Source organism: Galeopterus variegatus, unplaced genomic scaffold (assembly GCF_000696425.1).
Source record: "Galeopterus variegatus unplaced genomic scaffold, G_variegatus-3.0.2 Scaffold2754, whole genome shotgun sequence".
NCBI classification, from domain to species: Eukaryota; Metazoa; Chordata; class Mammalia; order Dermoptera; family Cynocephalidae; genus Galeopterus; species Galeopterus variegatus.
Genome location: NW_007728865.1, coordinates 200,002 through 217,275, shown reverse-complemented (window position 1 = coordinate 217,275; position 17,274 = coordinate 200,002). Strand labels below are relative to the sequence as shown.

At 57.4% G+C, this 17,274-nt stretch overlaps 3 protein-coding genes across 3 annotated transcripts; 2 read left to right on the top strand and 1 right to left on the bottom strand.

Annotated features, from left to right (window-relative positions):
• Nucleotides 1-2,282: 2,282 nt before the first annotated feature.
• Nucleotides 2,283-3,404, top strand: RAX2 (retina and anterior neural fold homeobox 2). Its single transcript, XM_008582889.1, has 2 exons — nt 2,283-2,498; nt 3,066-3,404. The coding sequence occupies exons 1-2, from the start codon at nt 2,283-2,285 to the stop codon at nt 3,402-3,404; spliced, it is 555 nt and encodes a 184-aa protein (XP_008581111.1).
• Nucleotides 3,405-6,240: 2,836 nt separating this feature from the next.
• On the bottom strand, nt 6,241-8,917 carry MRPL54 (mitochondrial ribosomal protein L54). Its single transcript, XM_008582888.1, has 3 exons — nt 8,776-8,917; nt 7,746-7,911; nt 6,241-6,507 (listed from the first exon to the last, which is right to left on the bottom strand). The coding sequence occupies exons 1-3, from the start codon at nt 8,891-8,893 to the stop codon at nt 6,375-6,377; spliced, it is 417 nt and encodes a 138-aa protein (XP_008581110.1). The 5' UTR covers nt 8,894-8,917; the 3' UTR covers nt 6,241-6,374.
• A 1,152-nt stretch (nt 8,918-10,069) lies between these two features.
• APBA3 (amyloid beta (A4) precursor protein-binding, family A, member 3) lies at nt 10,070-17,162 on the top strand. Its single transcript, XM_008582887.1, has 10 exons — nt 10,070-11,154; nt 11,240-11,279; nt 14,627-14,772; nt 14,861-14,947; nt 15,036-15,197; nt 15,487-15,666; nt 15,761-15,973; nt 16,571-16,690; nt 16,787-16,927; nt 17,004-17,162. The coding sequence occupies exons 1-10, from the start codon at nt 10,582-10,584 to the stop codon at nt 17,073-17,075; spliced, it is 1,734 nt and encodes a 577-aa protein (XP_008581109.1). The 5' UTR covers nt 10,070-10,581; the 3' UTR covers nt 17,076-17,162.
• Nucleotides 17,163-17,274: the final 112 nt, after the last annotated feature.

The window sequence follows — 17,274 nt, the reverse complement described above, 5'->3', positions numbered from 1 at the left end:
GTGCACGCGCCCCCGCCTTTCTCTTCCTTTTGGTGGCTGGCTGGGACAGGGATCGAAGCCTGGACCCTGGTGTCAGCAGCATCACGCTCTAACCACTTATCTAACCAGTCACCTACTCCACCTCTTTCTTTGTGCTTCTCCCTTCCATCCTACATTCCGGAAGGATGTCTCGCTTCTTCTCTGCCCACCAGAACGTCCCCCCTCCTGTCCTCTGTGCCACAAAATCCAGGGCTCGCCTTGGCCCCCTGGCTTCCAGCCCCTGGAGTGCCCTCTCCTCTTGGTTTCCAACGTGCTCCCCTGCCTGAGCCCCGGGGCTCCTTGGACTGGGGGCTGGGTGGGGAGAAAGCCCGCCTCAGGGTCTTCCTTTGGAACCCCCTCCACTTCTCAGACCACTGCCCCAGGACAGTTGCACTGTTCACCTGTCCCCAAAAAGGGCCTGGACACCCACCTTGCCACCTCCTTCCTTCCTGCACCCGCGTCCTGCCCCTCCCCTACACCTCCATCCGCACCACCCCTGCCCTGACCAGCCTCTCCCGCCTGGATGCCAGCCTCTGCCTCCTCCCATCTCACCCATAATAGATGTTTGTCCAAAATGCTACTGTGCCCCCTGCCCCCACTCCACAACCTCGTATGGCTCCCCAGTGCCCTCTCCTTCACACCCAGTCGTGTCCGGAATTTGACGTCTTGCACCATCCCCCATTCTGACCACCTTCCTTAAAATAGCAGCCCGCCTGCACCCGCATCCCGCACCCCCTTCCCTCCCCTACTTGAGTGTTCTCGCTGCCCTTAGGGGCACCTGACACAGTCCACACTTTCATTCAGTTTTTTTTTTTNTACCGAGCGCGCCACCGGCCGGCCCCGCATTCAGTGTTTGATCGTCTGTCTCCTGCACTAGGACGTCGTCCCCATGACTTGTCTGTTTTGTCCACTGCTGTAAACAGTGCCTGGTACACAGTAGCTACCGAGCGCGCCACCGGCCGGCCCCGCATTCAGTGTTTGATCGTCTGTCTCCTGCACTAGAACGTCGTCCCCATGACTTGCCTGTTTTGTCCACTGCTGTAAACAGTGCCTGGTACACAGTAAGTGCTCAGTGAATGTTTATTGAGAGACTGAATGGTGAACTTCTATTCCTACCTCAAGACCCAGCTAAAACGCCCCCTACCCCTTGCCCTGGTCAGTGTCCAGAGGAGCCAGCCAGACTTGCCTCCACCTCTCAGGACGTCAACTTCCCCAACCCCCTTTGACATCGTGAATCTTTTTTTTTTTTGACCGGTAAGGGGATCAAACCCTTGGCTTGGTGTTGTCAGCACCACGCTCAGCCCGTGAACAAACCGGCCATCCCTATATGGGATCCGAACCCGCAGCGTCGGCACTACCAGCACCACACCCTCCCGAGTGAGCCACGGGGCCAGCCCTGACTTCATGAGTCTTAACATGGCCTTTTTCTGGCCCCAGCTGATAAAAATAATGCCAGTGGACATTCATTAAGCACCCGCTGTATGCCAAACACGGTGTGATGCTCTTTATGTTCATCAATTCATTGAGAAATTGTCAGATCCCCACGGGGTAGGTCCTAGCGTTGCCATTTTTTATGGCCAGGGAAACTGAGGCCCAGAGAAGGGTTAGGGTCGACAATCCGGATCCCTCTGCAGCTCCAGGCCTCCGCCCACCCCGCACTCCCCGAGGCTCAGAACAACCAGTGCCCGAGTGGGAGGGGCTGCCTCGACTAATCACCTGGAGCTAATCCTGCCCCCACCCGGCCCCGACCCCGCTCGGGTCTGGCAGGACCAGGCCACGGCAGACTCTGCGCAGGGCCCGCTGGGGCGGGTGCCCCGTGGAGGCGCCGACAGAGGGGCTGCTGAGGGGTGAGCGCTGGGCAGGCGGGTGCGGGTGGGGGTTGGTGCAGAGACACCCCCCAGGGTGGAAGACTTAGGACATAGGAGGCATCCTGGCACGGTGGAGGACAGCGTCCTGGCCTCCTGCCTCTTGGGGTGGGGAGTGTCCTCGACACACAGAGACCGTGATAGAGCTAAAGAGGAAAAGGGGGGATAGGGATGGGGAGACAGAGACACACCAAGAAAGAGAGAGAGTGTGAGATAACCCAAGACGAAGGGGTAGGGGGAGAGAGTCCACGGATGCGGGACAAACAGGCCCCAGTGCAGGGTCAAGGTTTCCCCGCAGCCGGGAGGCGTGCTTGGGGCTCCCTGCTCTCCCCCAGCCGGCAGTCCCTCCTGCTGTCTCACCACACTCTGCACGACTGCTGTCCTGCCAGGTGAGAAGCCATGTTTCTGAGCCAGGGAGAGGGGCCGGCAGCTGAGAGTGGGGGCCTGGGACCGGGGGAGGAGGCGCCCAAGAAGAAGCACCGGAGGAACCGCACGACCTTCACCACATACCAGCTGCACCAGCTGGAGCGGGCGTTCGAAGCCTCCCACTACCCGGACGTGTACAGCCGCGAGGAGCTGGCGGCCAAGGTGCACCTGCCTGAGGTGCGCGTACAGGTGAGGGCACCCTCACCTCCCACAACCATGGGAGGGAGGCGCAGCCAGATACTGACCCTCCTGGAGAAACTGGGAAGGCTTCCCAGAGGCGGGATGCAGGAGCTGGGGCCTTGACGTTTGAATAGGAGTTTGCCAGCTGGGAAGGGGAGAGGATGTGTCTCTAGGCATGCAGAACAGCTTGTGCAAAGACGGGGAGGGGTTAAGGAGGAGCTAAGAGCTCGTGAAGGCCACGAAGGCCTCCAAGGCCAGCTGAGGAGCTGCAGCTCGGGCTTCATGCTGACAGCCATGCTGACAGCCGGGGTAGACCAGGGAGGTGACCGAGCAGCCTCAGGGGAGACTGGGCAGAGAATGGCGAAGAGGGATCGGTTCAGAAAAGACTTTGGGGCTGATTTGGTGGGGGTCACGATGCAGGAGGACCCCTCTCAAGACGGCAGCTCCTTGGGGCAGAATGGCAAAGCCCACAGGCACCACAGCAGGTGGGAGTCGCAAGGCTGGGGGCCGGAAGAGGGGCTTGCTGGAGCAGGGAGGAGGGGCTGAGCTCGCAGCACCCTTCTTGCTGTCCTCCAGGTGTGGTTCCAGAACCGCCGGGCCAAGTGGCGCCGCCAGGAGCGTCTGGAGTCAGGCTCAGGGGCCGTGACAGCCCCAAGGCTCCCCGAGGCCCCGGCACTCCCGTTTGCCCGCCCTCCACCCATGCCACTGCCCCTGGAGCCCTGGCTGGGCCCTGGGCCCCCGGCTGTGCCAGGCCTCCCCCGCCTCCTGGGCCCAGGCCCTGGGCTGCAGGCGTCCTTCGGACCCCATGCCTTTGGTCCAGGCTTCGCGGATGGCTTTGCCCTGGAGGAAGCATCCCTGCGGCTGCTGGCCAAAGAGCACGCACAGGCTCTGGACAGGGCCTGGCCACCAGCCTGAGCCTGTGCCTGCCCAGGCCCCCCTCCTCAGCCTGTCCTGAAGGCCTCGGACGTGCCCAGTGACAAGAGCCATCACCTTGGTCTGGGCCAGGGTCACAGAACAGCCCTGCTATCAGGCCAGGCAGTGACTGGAGAGCAAGACACAAGCTGCTGGGGACCTCTGCCCACTACCCTCCCTGTCCCCCACCATCACCTCCTCACCCCACCTTGCAGGGAGACTGGCACCTACTGTCAGGCAGGAGGTGGCTGGGGGGTTCCCAGGCCAGGGGGCGACCTCCTGGGAGTCTCTGCCCTCCTGGGACCTCAATCTCCCCATCTGTCAAATGGGAGTGGGTGGGTGGGCTGGATGCCAGATCGTGAGCGGCTATGACCAGGAGTCACTGGAACCTTCACCTGTGAGCTGACAAAAGTCCCTCGGCCTGCTCCTAACCTCCCTTCCTCAGAGCCGCCCCCTCCCAAGAAATAACAAGAGCTGCAGCAGCCGCGTGCAGCCGGCCTCTGTCACTGCGCGCCCGCCACGGGCCGGCCCTGCGCCATGACCTTGCCCTTACAACAGCCTGTGAGGTGGGCTTGACCATCAGTCCCATTTTACAGAGGAGGAAACCGAGGCCCAGACGGGAGGCTTCCTGAAGTCGCACAGCCAGGCAGGTGGAGCTGGTTTTCAGACTCACCGCCTGGGTCCTGGGGTGGGAAGCCGTGGGGCCCAGGCCGGGTGCTAGTGGGGCACTCGGGCAGAGGCAGGCTGCTGCCATATCTCAAGGAGCTGTTCATGTCCCTGCAGGCCCCAGACCCTATTCATGTCCCCAGCCAGCGAGGGCTAGGCCAGCCACCAGCTCTGTGCAAGCCAGTCAAGTGCCCCAGGGCTCAGGAAGGCATAAGGAAAGGCTGCCCTTCCCAGAGGAGCCTGGGCTCCAAGACAAGGATGCTGGAGACAGGCCACTTCACCATGGGACAGGGCTGCCTGGGTCAGAACGACCCCCAGGACAGGAGTGGGGGGCAAAGGCAGGACCTGTAGAGGCCAGCCCCCTTCCCGCTCCACCAGGGCTCCCCGGGCAACTGCACATGTGTGCCCACACCCAGGTCACCTGCCCATCCCTATCCTCACACAGGAGCCCTGTGGCCCCGTGCCCTGTTTCTGCTGTGGCAGCCGGGCCTGTCCATCTATCCACCCACCCACCCATCCATCCCACATATCACTGCACACCAGGCACTGGGGACACAGCAGTGAGGGAGACACGAGATCTCTCTGAAAACTGAAACACACAATGTCAGGCAGTGATCAGTGCTGGGGAAAAGAGACAGGAAGGCCAGTCGGGAGTGCGTGGCAGGGCTTACGGTTTTAATAGGGTGGTCAGGGAAGGCCTCGTGGGGAAGATGACATTGGAGCAGAGACCTGGAGGAGGTGAGGGAAAGCCCTGGGGAGCCCAGGGGGGACAGCAACCTGGGCAGAGGCACAGCGTGTGCAAAGGCCCTGGGGCAGGACAGAACCAGGGGCCTGGGACTTCTAGCGCGTGGGAGGAACAGCAAAGAGGCCTGTGTGGCCGGAGGAGAGACAGTGGGGGGAGAGAGGGAGGAAGGGAGGGCAGGGAGGGGACAGGAAGGGATGTGCAGGGACTTGTGGCTGTTATAGCTTTGGCTTTTACTCTGAGAGCCATGGAGGGTTGGAGCAGAGCGGGCAACACCCTTTGTGAATGTGCGAGCAAGTGAATGTGACTCACGCCGTCTGCCTGCCCAGGGCCGGCCACCAGGGAGGACAGGCGAGCAGTAATCCGCTCCATAGCATCTGCCTAAGAGGATGAGCGCTGGGACAGGGCAGAATTAGCCACGGGTTCCCCCTCTCCCCTGTCCAGCCCTCAGACAGAGGAGCGTGGAGGGAGGGTGGGAGGGTGGGCCCAGCCAAAGCCCTGTGCACCATGGCTGCCTACCTGGGAAGAGGCAGGGCCCAGGACCACAGGCCTGTGCAGGGTGGGGTCCGCAGGGTACACCACACCCGAGGCCCTCCCACTTTCCCTAACTGGGCAGCACCCCACTCTCCTCCAGTCTGGTGGGCTCCGGCCTCACCCCTAGGATCCTGCCGCTGAGATCCCCCCATCACAGCCAGGCCTGGCGACAATTAGGACTGCAGGAGCCTGGGTTCTCAGGAGGGCTGTGGGTCAGGTTCACAGTGCCAAACGCAGACTCCAGCGTGCACTGGGGGGCTGGGGCGACGGGGGCATTGAAACCTGAGCTCCAGGGGGGTGGACCAGTGTGAGGACTTGGGGTGGGGAAGGCGTCTGGCTCAAGTGCCTGCGGACCACCCTGTTGACCTTGGCAGGAAGGAAGGGGCCATCCCTTCCCTCTATCTTGGCTTTCTGAGCTGGGGGTGGGGCGGGGGCAGTGAGGGGGATCAGCCAGGAAGCCTGGGGCTACCCCTGCCCATGTGTGCCACCCACTGGGGGATAAAAGGACCCTGACATGGAGGTAGCACACATCTGAATACTGAAGCACCTGGGTCCAGCCACGACTGAAGCCAGGCACCAACCCCTGGACATCTCAGTTCCTGAAGCTCATAAAGACTCTTTTCCAAGTCTGACAACCTGGGTTGAGTTTGAATGCCTTGCAACCAAGAGAGGCTTGGGCTAGAACAACCTCACCCCTCGAGGTCTGGAGTTGGAGCCCCTGGGGCAGTGTTAGGAAATTCCAGGAATCAGGGAGAGAAGCCCATTGAGGACTGGAGGTGATGGGGACCTGCAGAAGTCAGCCAGCTGCTGGGGGTGGAGATGGGAGTCCATGGGTGAGATGCCCACCCTCACTCCACCTACCTCCTGCCCCGACTTAATACCGAAGGGCATCCAGGGTCTACAGACAGAGGTCTTTATTGGCTCCCGGGCCCTCTCTGATCTTGAAAAAGTCCGTTTTCTCCAGTAAAATAAGAAGTCCTCTGTGGGGGGAGGGCGGTCCTCCTCCAGGCCCAGCTGGGACCTCGGCAGCGCTAGAACTTCCTGTTCTTGCTCAGCCGGTTGTGGCGCCAGATGTTCAGTTTCCGCAGCAGCCGCCAGTACTCCCGGCTCTCTGGGTCCAGCTCCTCCAGCTTCTTGGGGGGACCCACGTTCATCTGAAACAGCCTGAAGGGGTATGTGTGGGAATCAGGGCTACACAGCAACCCCATGGCTCCCTAGCACCCCTGCCTGGGTCTGAGTCCTACTTGGTGGCTGTGTGATCGCGGGGTAGTCCCTCCACCTCCACGAGCCGGGCCCCTCCCAATGTCCCTCGCTTGTGTCTCAGCCACTGACCATGCTGTGCCCTCTGCCCACCCACCCGCTCAGCCCGTCTGACCCTTCCCCAGCTTCAGGGACGGATTGTTTCCTTGCCCCGCACCTGCTCTTGGGGCCAGAGCAAATCCCTGCAGCCCAGAGGGCCCTGCCCGACCTGCCCCGTCCCCTCCCGCCCTCCCCTGCCCCCTCTGTCCCCCTCCTCTCTCTGCTCCAGCCACACGGGCTTCCTCGCTGCTCCTCAGACATGCAGGCTCGGTCCTGCCCCAGGGCCTTTGCACGGGCTGTGCCCTCTATCTTTGAAGCCCCTTCCACCCACTCAGGTCTTGGCTCATTTGTCACCTCCCCAGGGAAGCCCTCCCAGAAACCTCAGACTTGATCAGCCAAGCCCCGCTGCACTCCACGGCTCAGTCTCCTGCCCTCCCTTCCCGAGAGCATCACCACCGAATCCACCAGATTATCTGCTCACTGTCTGCCTCCCAGCTAGCTCCACAGGCTGGGGATTTTTTTTTTTTTTTTTTTTTTTTTTTTTTTTTTTTTTTTTTTTTTTTTTTTTTTTTTTTTTTTTTTTTTTTTTTTTTTTTTTTTTTTTTTTTTTTTTTTTTTTTTTTTTTTTTTTTTTTTTTTTTTTTTTTTTTTTTTTTTTTTTTTTTTTTTTTTTTTTTTTTTTTTTAAAGATGACCAGTAAGGGGATCCGAACCCATGGCCTTGGTGTTATCAGCATCACGCTCTCCCGAGTGAGCCACGGGGCCAGCCCACGGGGATTTTTGCCTGTTTTGTGCCTTTTGCAGCCGGAGCCTAGAACAGGGCATACAGTCACCACCCAATAAATGTTTGTTAAAGAAAAACGGAGGCACCTTTTTAGGCACTCCACGTGCGTTCTCCTCTCATGAGCTCCTCACAGCCCTCTGAGGGAGACAGGGTCACCATCACCCCCATTCACAGTTGGGAAGACTGAGGCACAGAGCAGTGAAGCGCCCTGCCCTGAGCCAGGATGGGTGGATGTCACCATCAGGCACCACGGACGGAGTAGGGATCACCTTTCCTGGGAGGTGTCCTCCTTCCAGGCTGATGCCGTCTGGCCCACTCACCACTCGGGGTACTCAGAGTCCGGCTTCAGGACCACATCCTGGCCCTCCTTGTAGATGTTGACACCCATGGCATGTGTGGTGAGCCGGACGGGGTCTGTGCACACTTCTGGGTCCTTCAAGGCCTCGCTGGCCACACCTCCTTTGCCACCTTTGCCGCCCTTCACGACTGGAGCGGAGGGAAGAAGGTGGGAAGTCGTTTCAGCCCAGCTCCATCCTTGGAAGGCCAGACCCCCTTTGGGTGGCCTCAGGCCCTGTGTCTGCTACAATCACAACAAATGTAGGTGGGATATGGACACAGCATTAAATAACACCAACGCTCAGAGTGCCCATGTCATTCTCTCTCTCTCTTGTTTTTTTTTGGTGGCTGGTCAGTGCAGGGATCAAACCCTGGACCTTGGTGTTATCAGCACCACGCTCCAACCAGCTGAGCTCACCTGCCGGCCTTCATTGTCCTTGAAATTCTATTTTGAATTTTTCTGTTTATCTAATGGAGAAAGCCTCTGCTGGCTGCTAAGTGTCTTTAGGGCCTAACATCTGCCCATTTCCTCCTTTCAACAAAGGAGATCAGGCAACGCTGTATCCAGCTAACATTTCAAAACCTTGTTTTGTTATTGCTGAAATGGTTAATCAAGATGGGCCCCATCTCTTCCTCGAATTTCTTTCCCAAGGTCACGCAGTGATTTGGAAGAAGAAACAAGACTGGAACCTAAATGAATGACCTGACCCTGGCCCAATGCCTACCAGCCTGCGCCTGCGCAGCGAGACACCTTTGCTGCACGTAACCCACGCCCTCGTCTCTGGCCGCTTGGCTTCAGGAGGGCGCCTGCGCACTGAGTACAGTCACTCCCTAAGGTATCTCCACCAAGCGGCGCTAGGCCACTCAAACTGCGCCTGCGCGCAGAGACCGACGCCGGCCTCTATGCTCTTGTGCATTGGTTCTAGGATCCACCTTCCCCAGCCGGCGCCTGCGCGCTGCCAATAAGCCAAAGAGCCCATCGTCCCCATCTTGGTCCTTCTTAACCCAGCTCACCCGGTTTCTTGGCATAATCCCGGACCAGGATTCTTCCAGGCGAGGAGGGGTAGGGGAGTTCCCGGGCCCCCCAGCCGGCCCACGTCTGGGTAGCCCCGAAGAGGCGTCTTGCGGCCATGATGTGTGCGGGCTGCTCGCACGTGCACGTTTCCGGGAGACGGCAGCGGCCCGGCGGTGCCTGGGAATTGTAGGCCCCTAGAGATTTCTGGGAAATGTAGTCTTCTGAGCCTCACGCATATGTTCCTCGTGAATTCTTTGAACTTTTGTAGAAGTGCCCAGTTACTGAATGAGGAGACGTTCAAAGGATGTTTCACTGACTCCTTGCCCTTCTTCAGTCACTAGTCACTTACTTGAAATACTACACCTTCTATATTCCTGATTCTATCCAGTGAGATTTTGTTGAAATCCTAAAAGTAAGAACACCTAACACTAAGCAGGCTTTGCTGTACGCCAGGTCTGCTGCTGAGTCCGTACAGCGCTGAGTCGCATTAACCCTCTCAGTTAGAGAGCAGATCCTACTTTATCCCCAGCTTATAACTCAGAAATCTAACGTTCAGAGAAGTAACGATCTTAGGCTGGAACACTAAGCACGGGCTTGCCGTTCTGTCGCCCTCCTGTGAGGCGAACCGGAAGTCCATCTGCAACAGGGTCCCCACGCTGCTTCCGGTGTCCCAAAGTCCCAATGAGACCACCTCTCACTCTTTTTTAATATTTCCCAGTCCCATTTCTTCCCATCTGTCATCCCTTGGAGTAATGACCACAGCCATAGGAGGCAGGTAGTGGTTATTAACCCCATTCATTTTTCAGCAGGGGAAACAGGTTCAGGGACCAGCCCGAGCTCCCAGTCTGCGAGCATGGAGGTCCGGGATTCGAACCCAGGGCCCCCCAACACCCGCCTCAGCCCTAGCGCCCCCTGGTGGCGAGGCGGGCTGGAAGAACTACATTTCCCAGCAGGCCCCGCGAGGCTGCGCATGCTCAGTGGGCCAGGGTGCTTCGCCGACCGGACAGCCAGCGCCCGGGCTGGGAATCGACAAGCGGTGGCGCCGGAGGCAGAATCGGGGAGGACGGTCCCGGATATGCCGGGGTTGGCCCGGGGACGCGGGATCCTGGGGGCCGCGCGGGGCTGAGGCGACCTCGGTTTGGGGATTGAGTGTCCCGGCTGGCAAGGGCGGGGTCAGGTGCCGGTGCCTGAAGTCAGGGGTCCGGTCTTAGGCCGGCTTGTGAAGATGGGGTCTGAGTCTGGGGTCAGTCTCGGTGTGGCGTGGAAGTTTGGAGTCTGGAGCCTGCTAATGGTGTCTTGGATCTCTAGTATTACGTCTGGGGTCCTGGGTCTTTAGTTCTGGACTGGGGTCTCAGGTATTAGGTTTGGGGTCATGGGATTGGAGTCTTGAGTCCAAGGTCTCAAGGACCTGCATCTGGTGGGTCTGGAGAGTCAGAGTGGGAGGAGGTCGGTGTCAGCAGCCTGGGTTCCACGTCGTGGGGACTTGAAAGAACCACAGCTGCAGTGAAAGTTGGGGGGGTCTGGGGTGACAGGTAGAAGGGACTACCTACCCTGGGGATCAGAGCCTGGGAAGTCATTGTTTCACACCTGCCCACTCTGTGCCTCAGTTTCCTCATCTGTTAAGTGGGTATCTGTCAAACGGGGATCCTGACTTCCTTGCAGGGTACAGTGGGGATTACGTTGCATGTTCTGTATGAACAGTACCCAGCCGCCGCATGGCACCAAGTAACCGCCCGGGAAACCTCAACTTTGAATCTCTCTCTTTCAGCAATGTGAAGAGGCCAGCCTGAGTCCAGAGTCCAGGCATGGAGTTTCTGACAATGCCCCGCTCCCCTTCAGGGCCTTCCATGGACTTGGAGGAGCCCAGAGACCCTCTTGTACCCTCTGAGAACCTTATTCCAGACAGCCGGTGGGATCCTGTGCCAGCAGGCCCTGGCAGCCTGAGTCAGATGGAACTTGACGAGTCGAGTGTTCAGGACCTGGTGCAGCAGTTTGAGGCTCTGCCGGCTGATTTGACGGGCCTGTCCCCAGATGGAGTGCCCTGCCCCCTGCACATTGCCACCGGCCACGGCCTGGCCCCCCAGGACATCACCGATGCCCACGGGCTTTTGTCCGCTGAGGCTGGTCGGGACGATCTGCTGAGCCTTTTGTGCTGTGAGGAATGCTCACCTCCCCAGCTTTGTCCTGAGGAGCCCCCCGAGCCTGCTCCTCGCCTGTTGCAGCCCCCTGAGGACTCTGATGGGGATCCTGGCCCCCCGGAATGGACGAAGGGAGCCTCTGCCGAGCGGGGTGGCAGCGGTAGTTCAAGCAGCTCCCCAGAACCCTGGCTGGAGACGGTGCCTCTGGTTGCGCCTGAAGAGTCACCTGCCGGTGCCCAGGTAGTGCCTGCTCCGCCCTCCGGCTCTCTGCTGTGTGGAACCGAGCAGGGGGACTCAGTCCTGCCCCTCTTCTGTCTTCTTCCAGAGCCCCGAGACCCTGGCTTCATACCCTGCCCTCCAGGAGGGTGAGTGTCCCTCCCGCCCTGGCCCCAGGGACTTAGGGGTTCCAGAACAGCCAGAATCAGGTTTCCAAAATCTGGCAAAAGTTTGATAGTAAGGACAAGATTCTGGAGAGGCTCTGAAGGTGGTTTAGAGATTCCAGATGGCCAGGGAGAGAAAAGACAATCTTGAGAATGTTCTAGAGTGAGTGGTAGGGCAGGTTCTAGGTGGTGGTAGGGCAGGTTTGGCAGTTCATGGCACTCAGTTCTAGAGCAGGGGTTGGCAGATTACCATCTGCATGCCAGATCCAGCCCACTGCCTGTTCTTGTAGGCCTCATGAGCTAAGAATGGCTTTTGCATTCACATATAAATAGTTGGGGAAAAATCGAAAGACAAATAGTCCCCCCCACCCCCGGCGGCTGGCCTATATGGGGATCCAAACTCTTGACCTTGGGGTTATCAGCACCACACTATAACCAACTGAGCTAACCGGCCAGCCCCCCAAATAGTATTTCTTAAAACGTGCAAATGATATGCAATTCATATTTTAGTGTCTGTAAATAAAGTTTTATTGGAACACAATCACGCCCATTCATTTATGTGTTGTCTACAGCTGCTTGTCTGTTACAATGGCAGAGTTCAGTAGTTGCAGAAGAGAACAAATGGCCCACAAAGCTGAAAATATATACTGTTTGGCCCTTTACAGAGAAAAGTTGCCAATCCCCTTCCCAAAGGCATGGGAAGAACCAGTTCTGGCCCTCTGGAAGGTTCTGGAATACCCGCCCTCAAACTACCTGAGGATATTGGTTGAAGAGCAAGCTCTATGGTTGTAGAGAGGGGAGCTGGTTTGGACCTGTAGCTCTGGGAAGGTTCTAGAATCATGGGTAGAGCTATGATTCAGCTAGGGAGTTCCAGAGCTTGGCATTTTTGTCTGTGGTTCTAGATTAAACGGATGAGAATGTTCTGGACTGATGAACAGACCTGTCTGGTTCTACTCAGACTGGAGAATTCTAGAACCATGGAGCAAACAGAATTTATGTGTCGTTCTAACCCAACAGGGTGTTCTCGGACCGTGGACAGAGCTATCCAATTCTAGTGTAATCAGAAAGTTCTAGATAGAACTACATTAGAAATATAATGTGAGCCATATGTGGTTTTAAATTTTCTAGTTGTCCAGATAAAAAATACTTAGCAGGTGAAGTTAACTTTAATAAGTATTTCAGTTAACCCAATATGTTCAAAATACAGTTGACCCTCGCACGCATGGCTTAGAACGGCACAGGTCAACTTATATGCAGATATTTTTCAATTAAAAAATACTTAACAGGGGTGCCAGTTAATTCAGTTGGTTAGAGCACAGCCTTATAACACCAAGGTCACAGGTTCAGATCCCCATACCGGCCAGGCCCCCCAGAATAAAAAGTAAATAAAAAGTTTTTTTAAAAAAGGAAACTTAGGGCCGGCCCGTGGCTCACTCGGTAGAGTGCGGTGCTGATAACACCAAGGCCGCGGGTTCGGATCCTATATAGGGATGGCCGGTTCGCTCACTGGCTGAGCGTGGTGCTGACAACACCAAGTCAAGGGTTGAGATCCCCTTACCGGTCATCTTTTAAAAAAAAAAAAAAAAAAGGAAACTTAACAATATCAGTAAGTACAGTACTGTAAATGTATTTTCTGTTCTTTATGATTTTTCTAATATTTTTTTCTCTAACTTTATTATAAGAATACAGCATATAATACATACACCGTATGAAATATATTAACCAACTTTATGTTATCGATAAAGCTTCTGGTCAACAGCAGGCTATTAGTGGTTAAGTTTTGGGGGAGTCAAAAGTTATACATAGACTTTTGGCTGTATGGGGGGTGAGAAGGGGCAGTGTCCCAAGCGTCGTGTTGTTCAAGGGTCAGTTGTCATCATTTTAACATATAATACTTTTGAACTATTTTACTTTGTTTTTAGAAAAGATGACCAGTAAGGGGATCTTAACCCTTGACTTGGTGTCGTCAGCACCACGCTCTCCCAAGTGAGCAAACCGGCCATCCCTATATGGGATCCGAACCCGTGGCCTTGGTGTTATCAGCACCGCACTCTACCAAGTGAGCCATGAGCCGGCCCAAACTATTTTACTTTTTTGTTCCTACTAAGTCTGCAAAATCCAGTGTGTATTTTGCACTTATAGCATGTCTCAGTCCGGACCGGCCACATTTTACGTGCACAGTGGTTAAACATGCCTGCTGGCTACCATCGTGAGTGGCACGGTCCTAGAACCTCAGAGTGGGGTTGTCTCTGTTCCAGAATGCTTAGATCATGAACAATAGCCAGGGTTGGCTGTGGTTTAAATTCACTTAGAAGTGTCCAGAACTGGGGCCTTTACCCGTGGTTCTGAACCAAAGTGCCATAGCTACTGTTTAGAAGATTCTAGAACTACTGGCAGAGCTGTCTGATTCTAGGTGGCTCAAGGGATTCTAGGACCACAAGGGCAAAGCTTTATGTAGCTGTGGGCTGGGTGGTGGTGATAGTGGGATTCTAGAACCATTGTAGAATTCTTCTAGAGCAAAGTTGGTTGCTTATAGACTGTTCAGATAATTCTTAGAGTCACTGGTGTAGCTGAGGTTGTGAACTACTGGGAGGGATTCCAGAACCATAGAAAGAGCTACCAGACACTATCATGATTAGCAAGATCTAGAATCATGGAGTAGGGAAGTCTGATTCTGGAGTGATGTCATAATCCTGACAGAATTGTGTGATTTGAGACCTGTCAGGGAGTTCTGGACTTGCGAGTTTGCGCCATCTGGGGTTCTGGACAGTTTAGGAGACCTGTGGACAGTTGTCTGTACTCTGATTGGGCAGTTCTACAGCCAAGGGATAGAGTTACCTGTGATTGTCGGCTAACTGGAGAGAATTCTAGAACCATGGCAGAGTTGGCTGGTTGTAGATTGACGGGGGGAATTCTACAACCATTAAGTGGGGTTGACTATAGTTCTCGAATGTTGCAGGTTTTAGAAATATGAGCAGGACTGTCTGGTTCTAGCCTGATCATGGAGTTCTAGAAACCCAGGGTGAAGGTGTTTGTGAGCACTAGGCCTGGTTTTGGACCTGACCATGGGTCCAGACTCAGAAGGTTCCTGGGAGTCCTTGAGGGGTGGGTAGAGCTGGCTCTAGAAGGACAGAGGACTCTAGATCTATGTGGGCTGAGCCACTCAGATTGTTCTAGAATAGTGGGCAGAGCTTTGTGGCTCTATCATGGGGTAGAACTCTCTGCGCTTCCAGACCATTCAGGGAGCTCAGCCCCTGGGCAGAGCCTGTCAGGGTAGACAGGCCTGGCCAGGGGCTCCCCAGGGCTGACCCTGTCCCCACTGTGGCCCTCAGTACCTGGTCCCTGTGACCATGAAGACCTCCTAGATGGTATCATTTTTGGGGCCAAATACCTGGGCTCCACCCAGCTGTTGTCTGAGCGGAACCCGCCCCCCAGCACACGCATGGCCCAGGCCCAGGAGGCCGTGGACCGTGTCAAGGTGAGGCTGGGGATGTGGACAGGGCGGGCAGGGCGCAGGCTGAGGCTGGGTCTCCAGGGGCCTCCACCTCCCACTCTGCCCCCTACAGGCCCCCGATGGGGAGAGCCAGCCCATGACAGAGGTGGACCTCTTCGTCTCCACCAAGAGGATCAAGGTGCTGACAGCCGACTCCCAGGTACAGGGCATGGGCCAGCCGGGGGTCGTGGGGGCTCAGGGTCTGGTGAGGCCCCCACAGCCACCCTGGCCCCGCATCCTGCCCCCAGGAGGCCATGATGGACCACGCCCTGCAGACCATCTCCTATATCGCCGACATCGGCCCTGTGCTGGTTCTCATGGCGCGCCGGCGGCTGGCCCGGAGGCTGCCACCCCAGGACCGCGACCGCCGCCTCTACAAGATGATCTGCCACGTGTTCCACTCAGAGGACGTGAGCAGTCAGGGTCACAGCGACCAGAGGGAGTGGCCCCGCCCTCCTTAGACCCCACTTGGCTGCGACTGTCAGCCCCAGCTGGCAGGAGACTCCCTTGATCATCCCCATAAACCCATGGCCATCTCCTTCCCTTCTTCCTGTAGTGTCCCCAAGGTCGTGGCTGTCTCCCTCCCCAAAATCCCCAGGGCAGGAGGCCATTTCCAGGGAATCTTGTCCCAGGTGGGGACAGGAGGGCTTCACTCTGAGGCTGGCAGGGACACGCCGCTCCTCCCCCGACTCTCCACAGGCCCAGCTCATTGCTCAGGCCATCGGCCAGGCCTTCGCCGTGGCCTACAGCCAGTTCCTGCGGGACAGCGGCATTGACCCCAGCCAGGTGGACACCCGGCCAGGCCAGGGGGCTGCCAGCTCTGGCTACCTCCACAACGGGGACCTGGACCACTTTTCCAACAGTGAGAACTGCAGGGAGGTGAGCAAGGAAGTCAGCCACCCCTGCCCAGCACGGCTCACCCGTGCCTGCATCCCACCCCCGGCAGCCACTGTGCCTTGTGTCCCCGGCTCAGGTGTGCATCGAGAAGCGCCGGGGTGAGGGCCTGGGCGTGGCCCTGGTGGAGTCGGGCTGGGGCTCTCTGCTGCCCACAGCTGTCATCGCCAACCTGCTACACGGGGGCCCTGCCGAGCGCTCGGGATCCCTTAGCATCGGGGACCGCCTTACCGCCATAAACGGGACGAGCCTGGTGGGGCTGTCGCTGGCTGCCTGCCAGGCCGCTGTCCGCGTGAGTTCTCCCAGGGCAGCAGAGGACCCGAGGCCCAGAGAGGCCTCTTCTCCAGCCCGGTCTCTCTGGCCCAGTCCAGACAGGACAAGGCACCAGTGTGCCTTTATGGAAACTGAGGGCCAGAAACAGGACGTCGCTTGCCCAGGGTTACCTCCTAGCGTCAGAGCCTGGATTGAAACAGGAGGGCTGGCTGCAGGGGGTGGGGCATGCTTTTCTCTCTGCCAGGAGGTAGCCAACATGTTTTCGAGTATTAACCCTTGTTGCCCAAATGGGGAAACCGAGGCCCGGGGACAGGGAGGGACCTGCCCAGGTCAGAGAGCAGGGCCGACATGACCAATGTAGCTTCTTCTTGAGTGTATGCAATCCTGCCTGGTGGGCCCTGTGTACACTTGGCTTTTGACCATCTGGACACTAAGGCCCCACAGTGTTAGAGGTCACATGGCTTTGAACCCAGGGCTGCCTCGTTCATGTCTGATTTTCATCACTTTTCGAGGAGTCTTCTAGAATCTAGACCCTTGACTCCAAATATCTGTTTTATGAGTGGGTAAACTGAGGCCCAGAGGGGCTGCAGCTTGCCACAGGGTCGCCATCATGCAGGAGGTGAAGCCACAGACATCGGTGCAGCTCAGCATCGTCCACTGCCCGCCTGTCACCACCGCCATCATCCACCGGCCCCACACCCGCGAGCAGCTGGGCTTCTGCGTCGAGGACGGCATCGTGAGGCCCTGGCCCAGGTGCCCAGGTCAGGGGTGGGTGGCAGCCCCGAGTGTGGCCTCCTGAGCGGTGCCCTCCCTTCCTGTACCCCTCCCCCAGATCTGCAGCCTCCTCCGCGGTGGCATCGCCGAGCGTGGGGGCATCCGCGTGGGGCACCGCATCATCGAGATCAATGGACAGAGCGTGGTGGCCACACCACACGCCCGCATCATCGAGCTGCTCTCCGAGGCCCACAATGAGGTGCATGGGCGGCCCAGGGTGCCCCCCATGGCCAGCCCGAGGCCTGCCCTGAGCCCCCACCTCCTCGCACCCCCAGGTCCACATCAAGACGATGCCAGCCGCCACGTACCGCCTGCTCACAGGCCAGGAGCAGCCCGTGTACCTGTGACTGGCCCCGGCACCCTCGCCCCCACCACAGTGCCTTAACTTCACCGGCTCTGGACCCCCATCCTTGGCCCCGCCTTGGCTGGCCAGGACCCCACGGTATTCTTGGTCCTATATTATTTTCCGATGTAAAAAATTAAAAATTTATCAAACAAAGTCTCAGATCTATGGGGTCAAGAGAGGAAAAGACAGGGGCCCGACCC

Coding starts and splice junctions, on each gene's coding strand:
- RAX2 (XM_008582889.1), top strand. CDS start 2,283: ATGTTTCTGAGCCAGGGAGAGGGGCCGGCAGCTGAGAGTGGGGGCCTG. Junction 2,499..3,065: donor TGCCTGAGGTGCGCGTACAG/GTGAGGGCACCC, acceptor GCTGTCCTCCAG/GTGTGGTTCCAGAACCGCCG.
- APBA3 (XM_008582887.1), top strand. CDS start 10,582: ATGGAGTTTCTGACAATGCCCCGCTCCCCTTCAGGGCCTTCCATGGAC. Junction 11,155..11,239: donor AGTCACCTGCCGGTGCCCAG/GTAGTGCCTGCT, acceptor GTCTTCTTCCAG/AGCCCCGAGACCCTGGCTTC. Junction 11,280..14,626: donor ATACCCTGCCCTCCAGGAGG/GTGAGTGTCCCT, acceptor TGTGGCCCTCAG/TACCTGGTCCCTGTGACCAT.
- MRPL54 (XM_008582888.1), bottom strand. CDS start 8,893: ATGGCCGCAAGACGCCTCTTCGGGGCTACCCAGACGTGGGCCGGCTGG. Junction 7,912..8,775: donor GGATTATGCCAAGAAACCGG/GTGAGCTGGGTT, acceptor CCTCCGCTCCAG/TCGTGAAGGGCGGCAAAGGT. Junction 6,508..7,745: donor GACTCTGAGTACCCCGAGTG/GTGAGTGGGCCA, acceptor ATACCCCTTCAG/GCTGTTTCAGATGAACGTGG.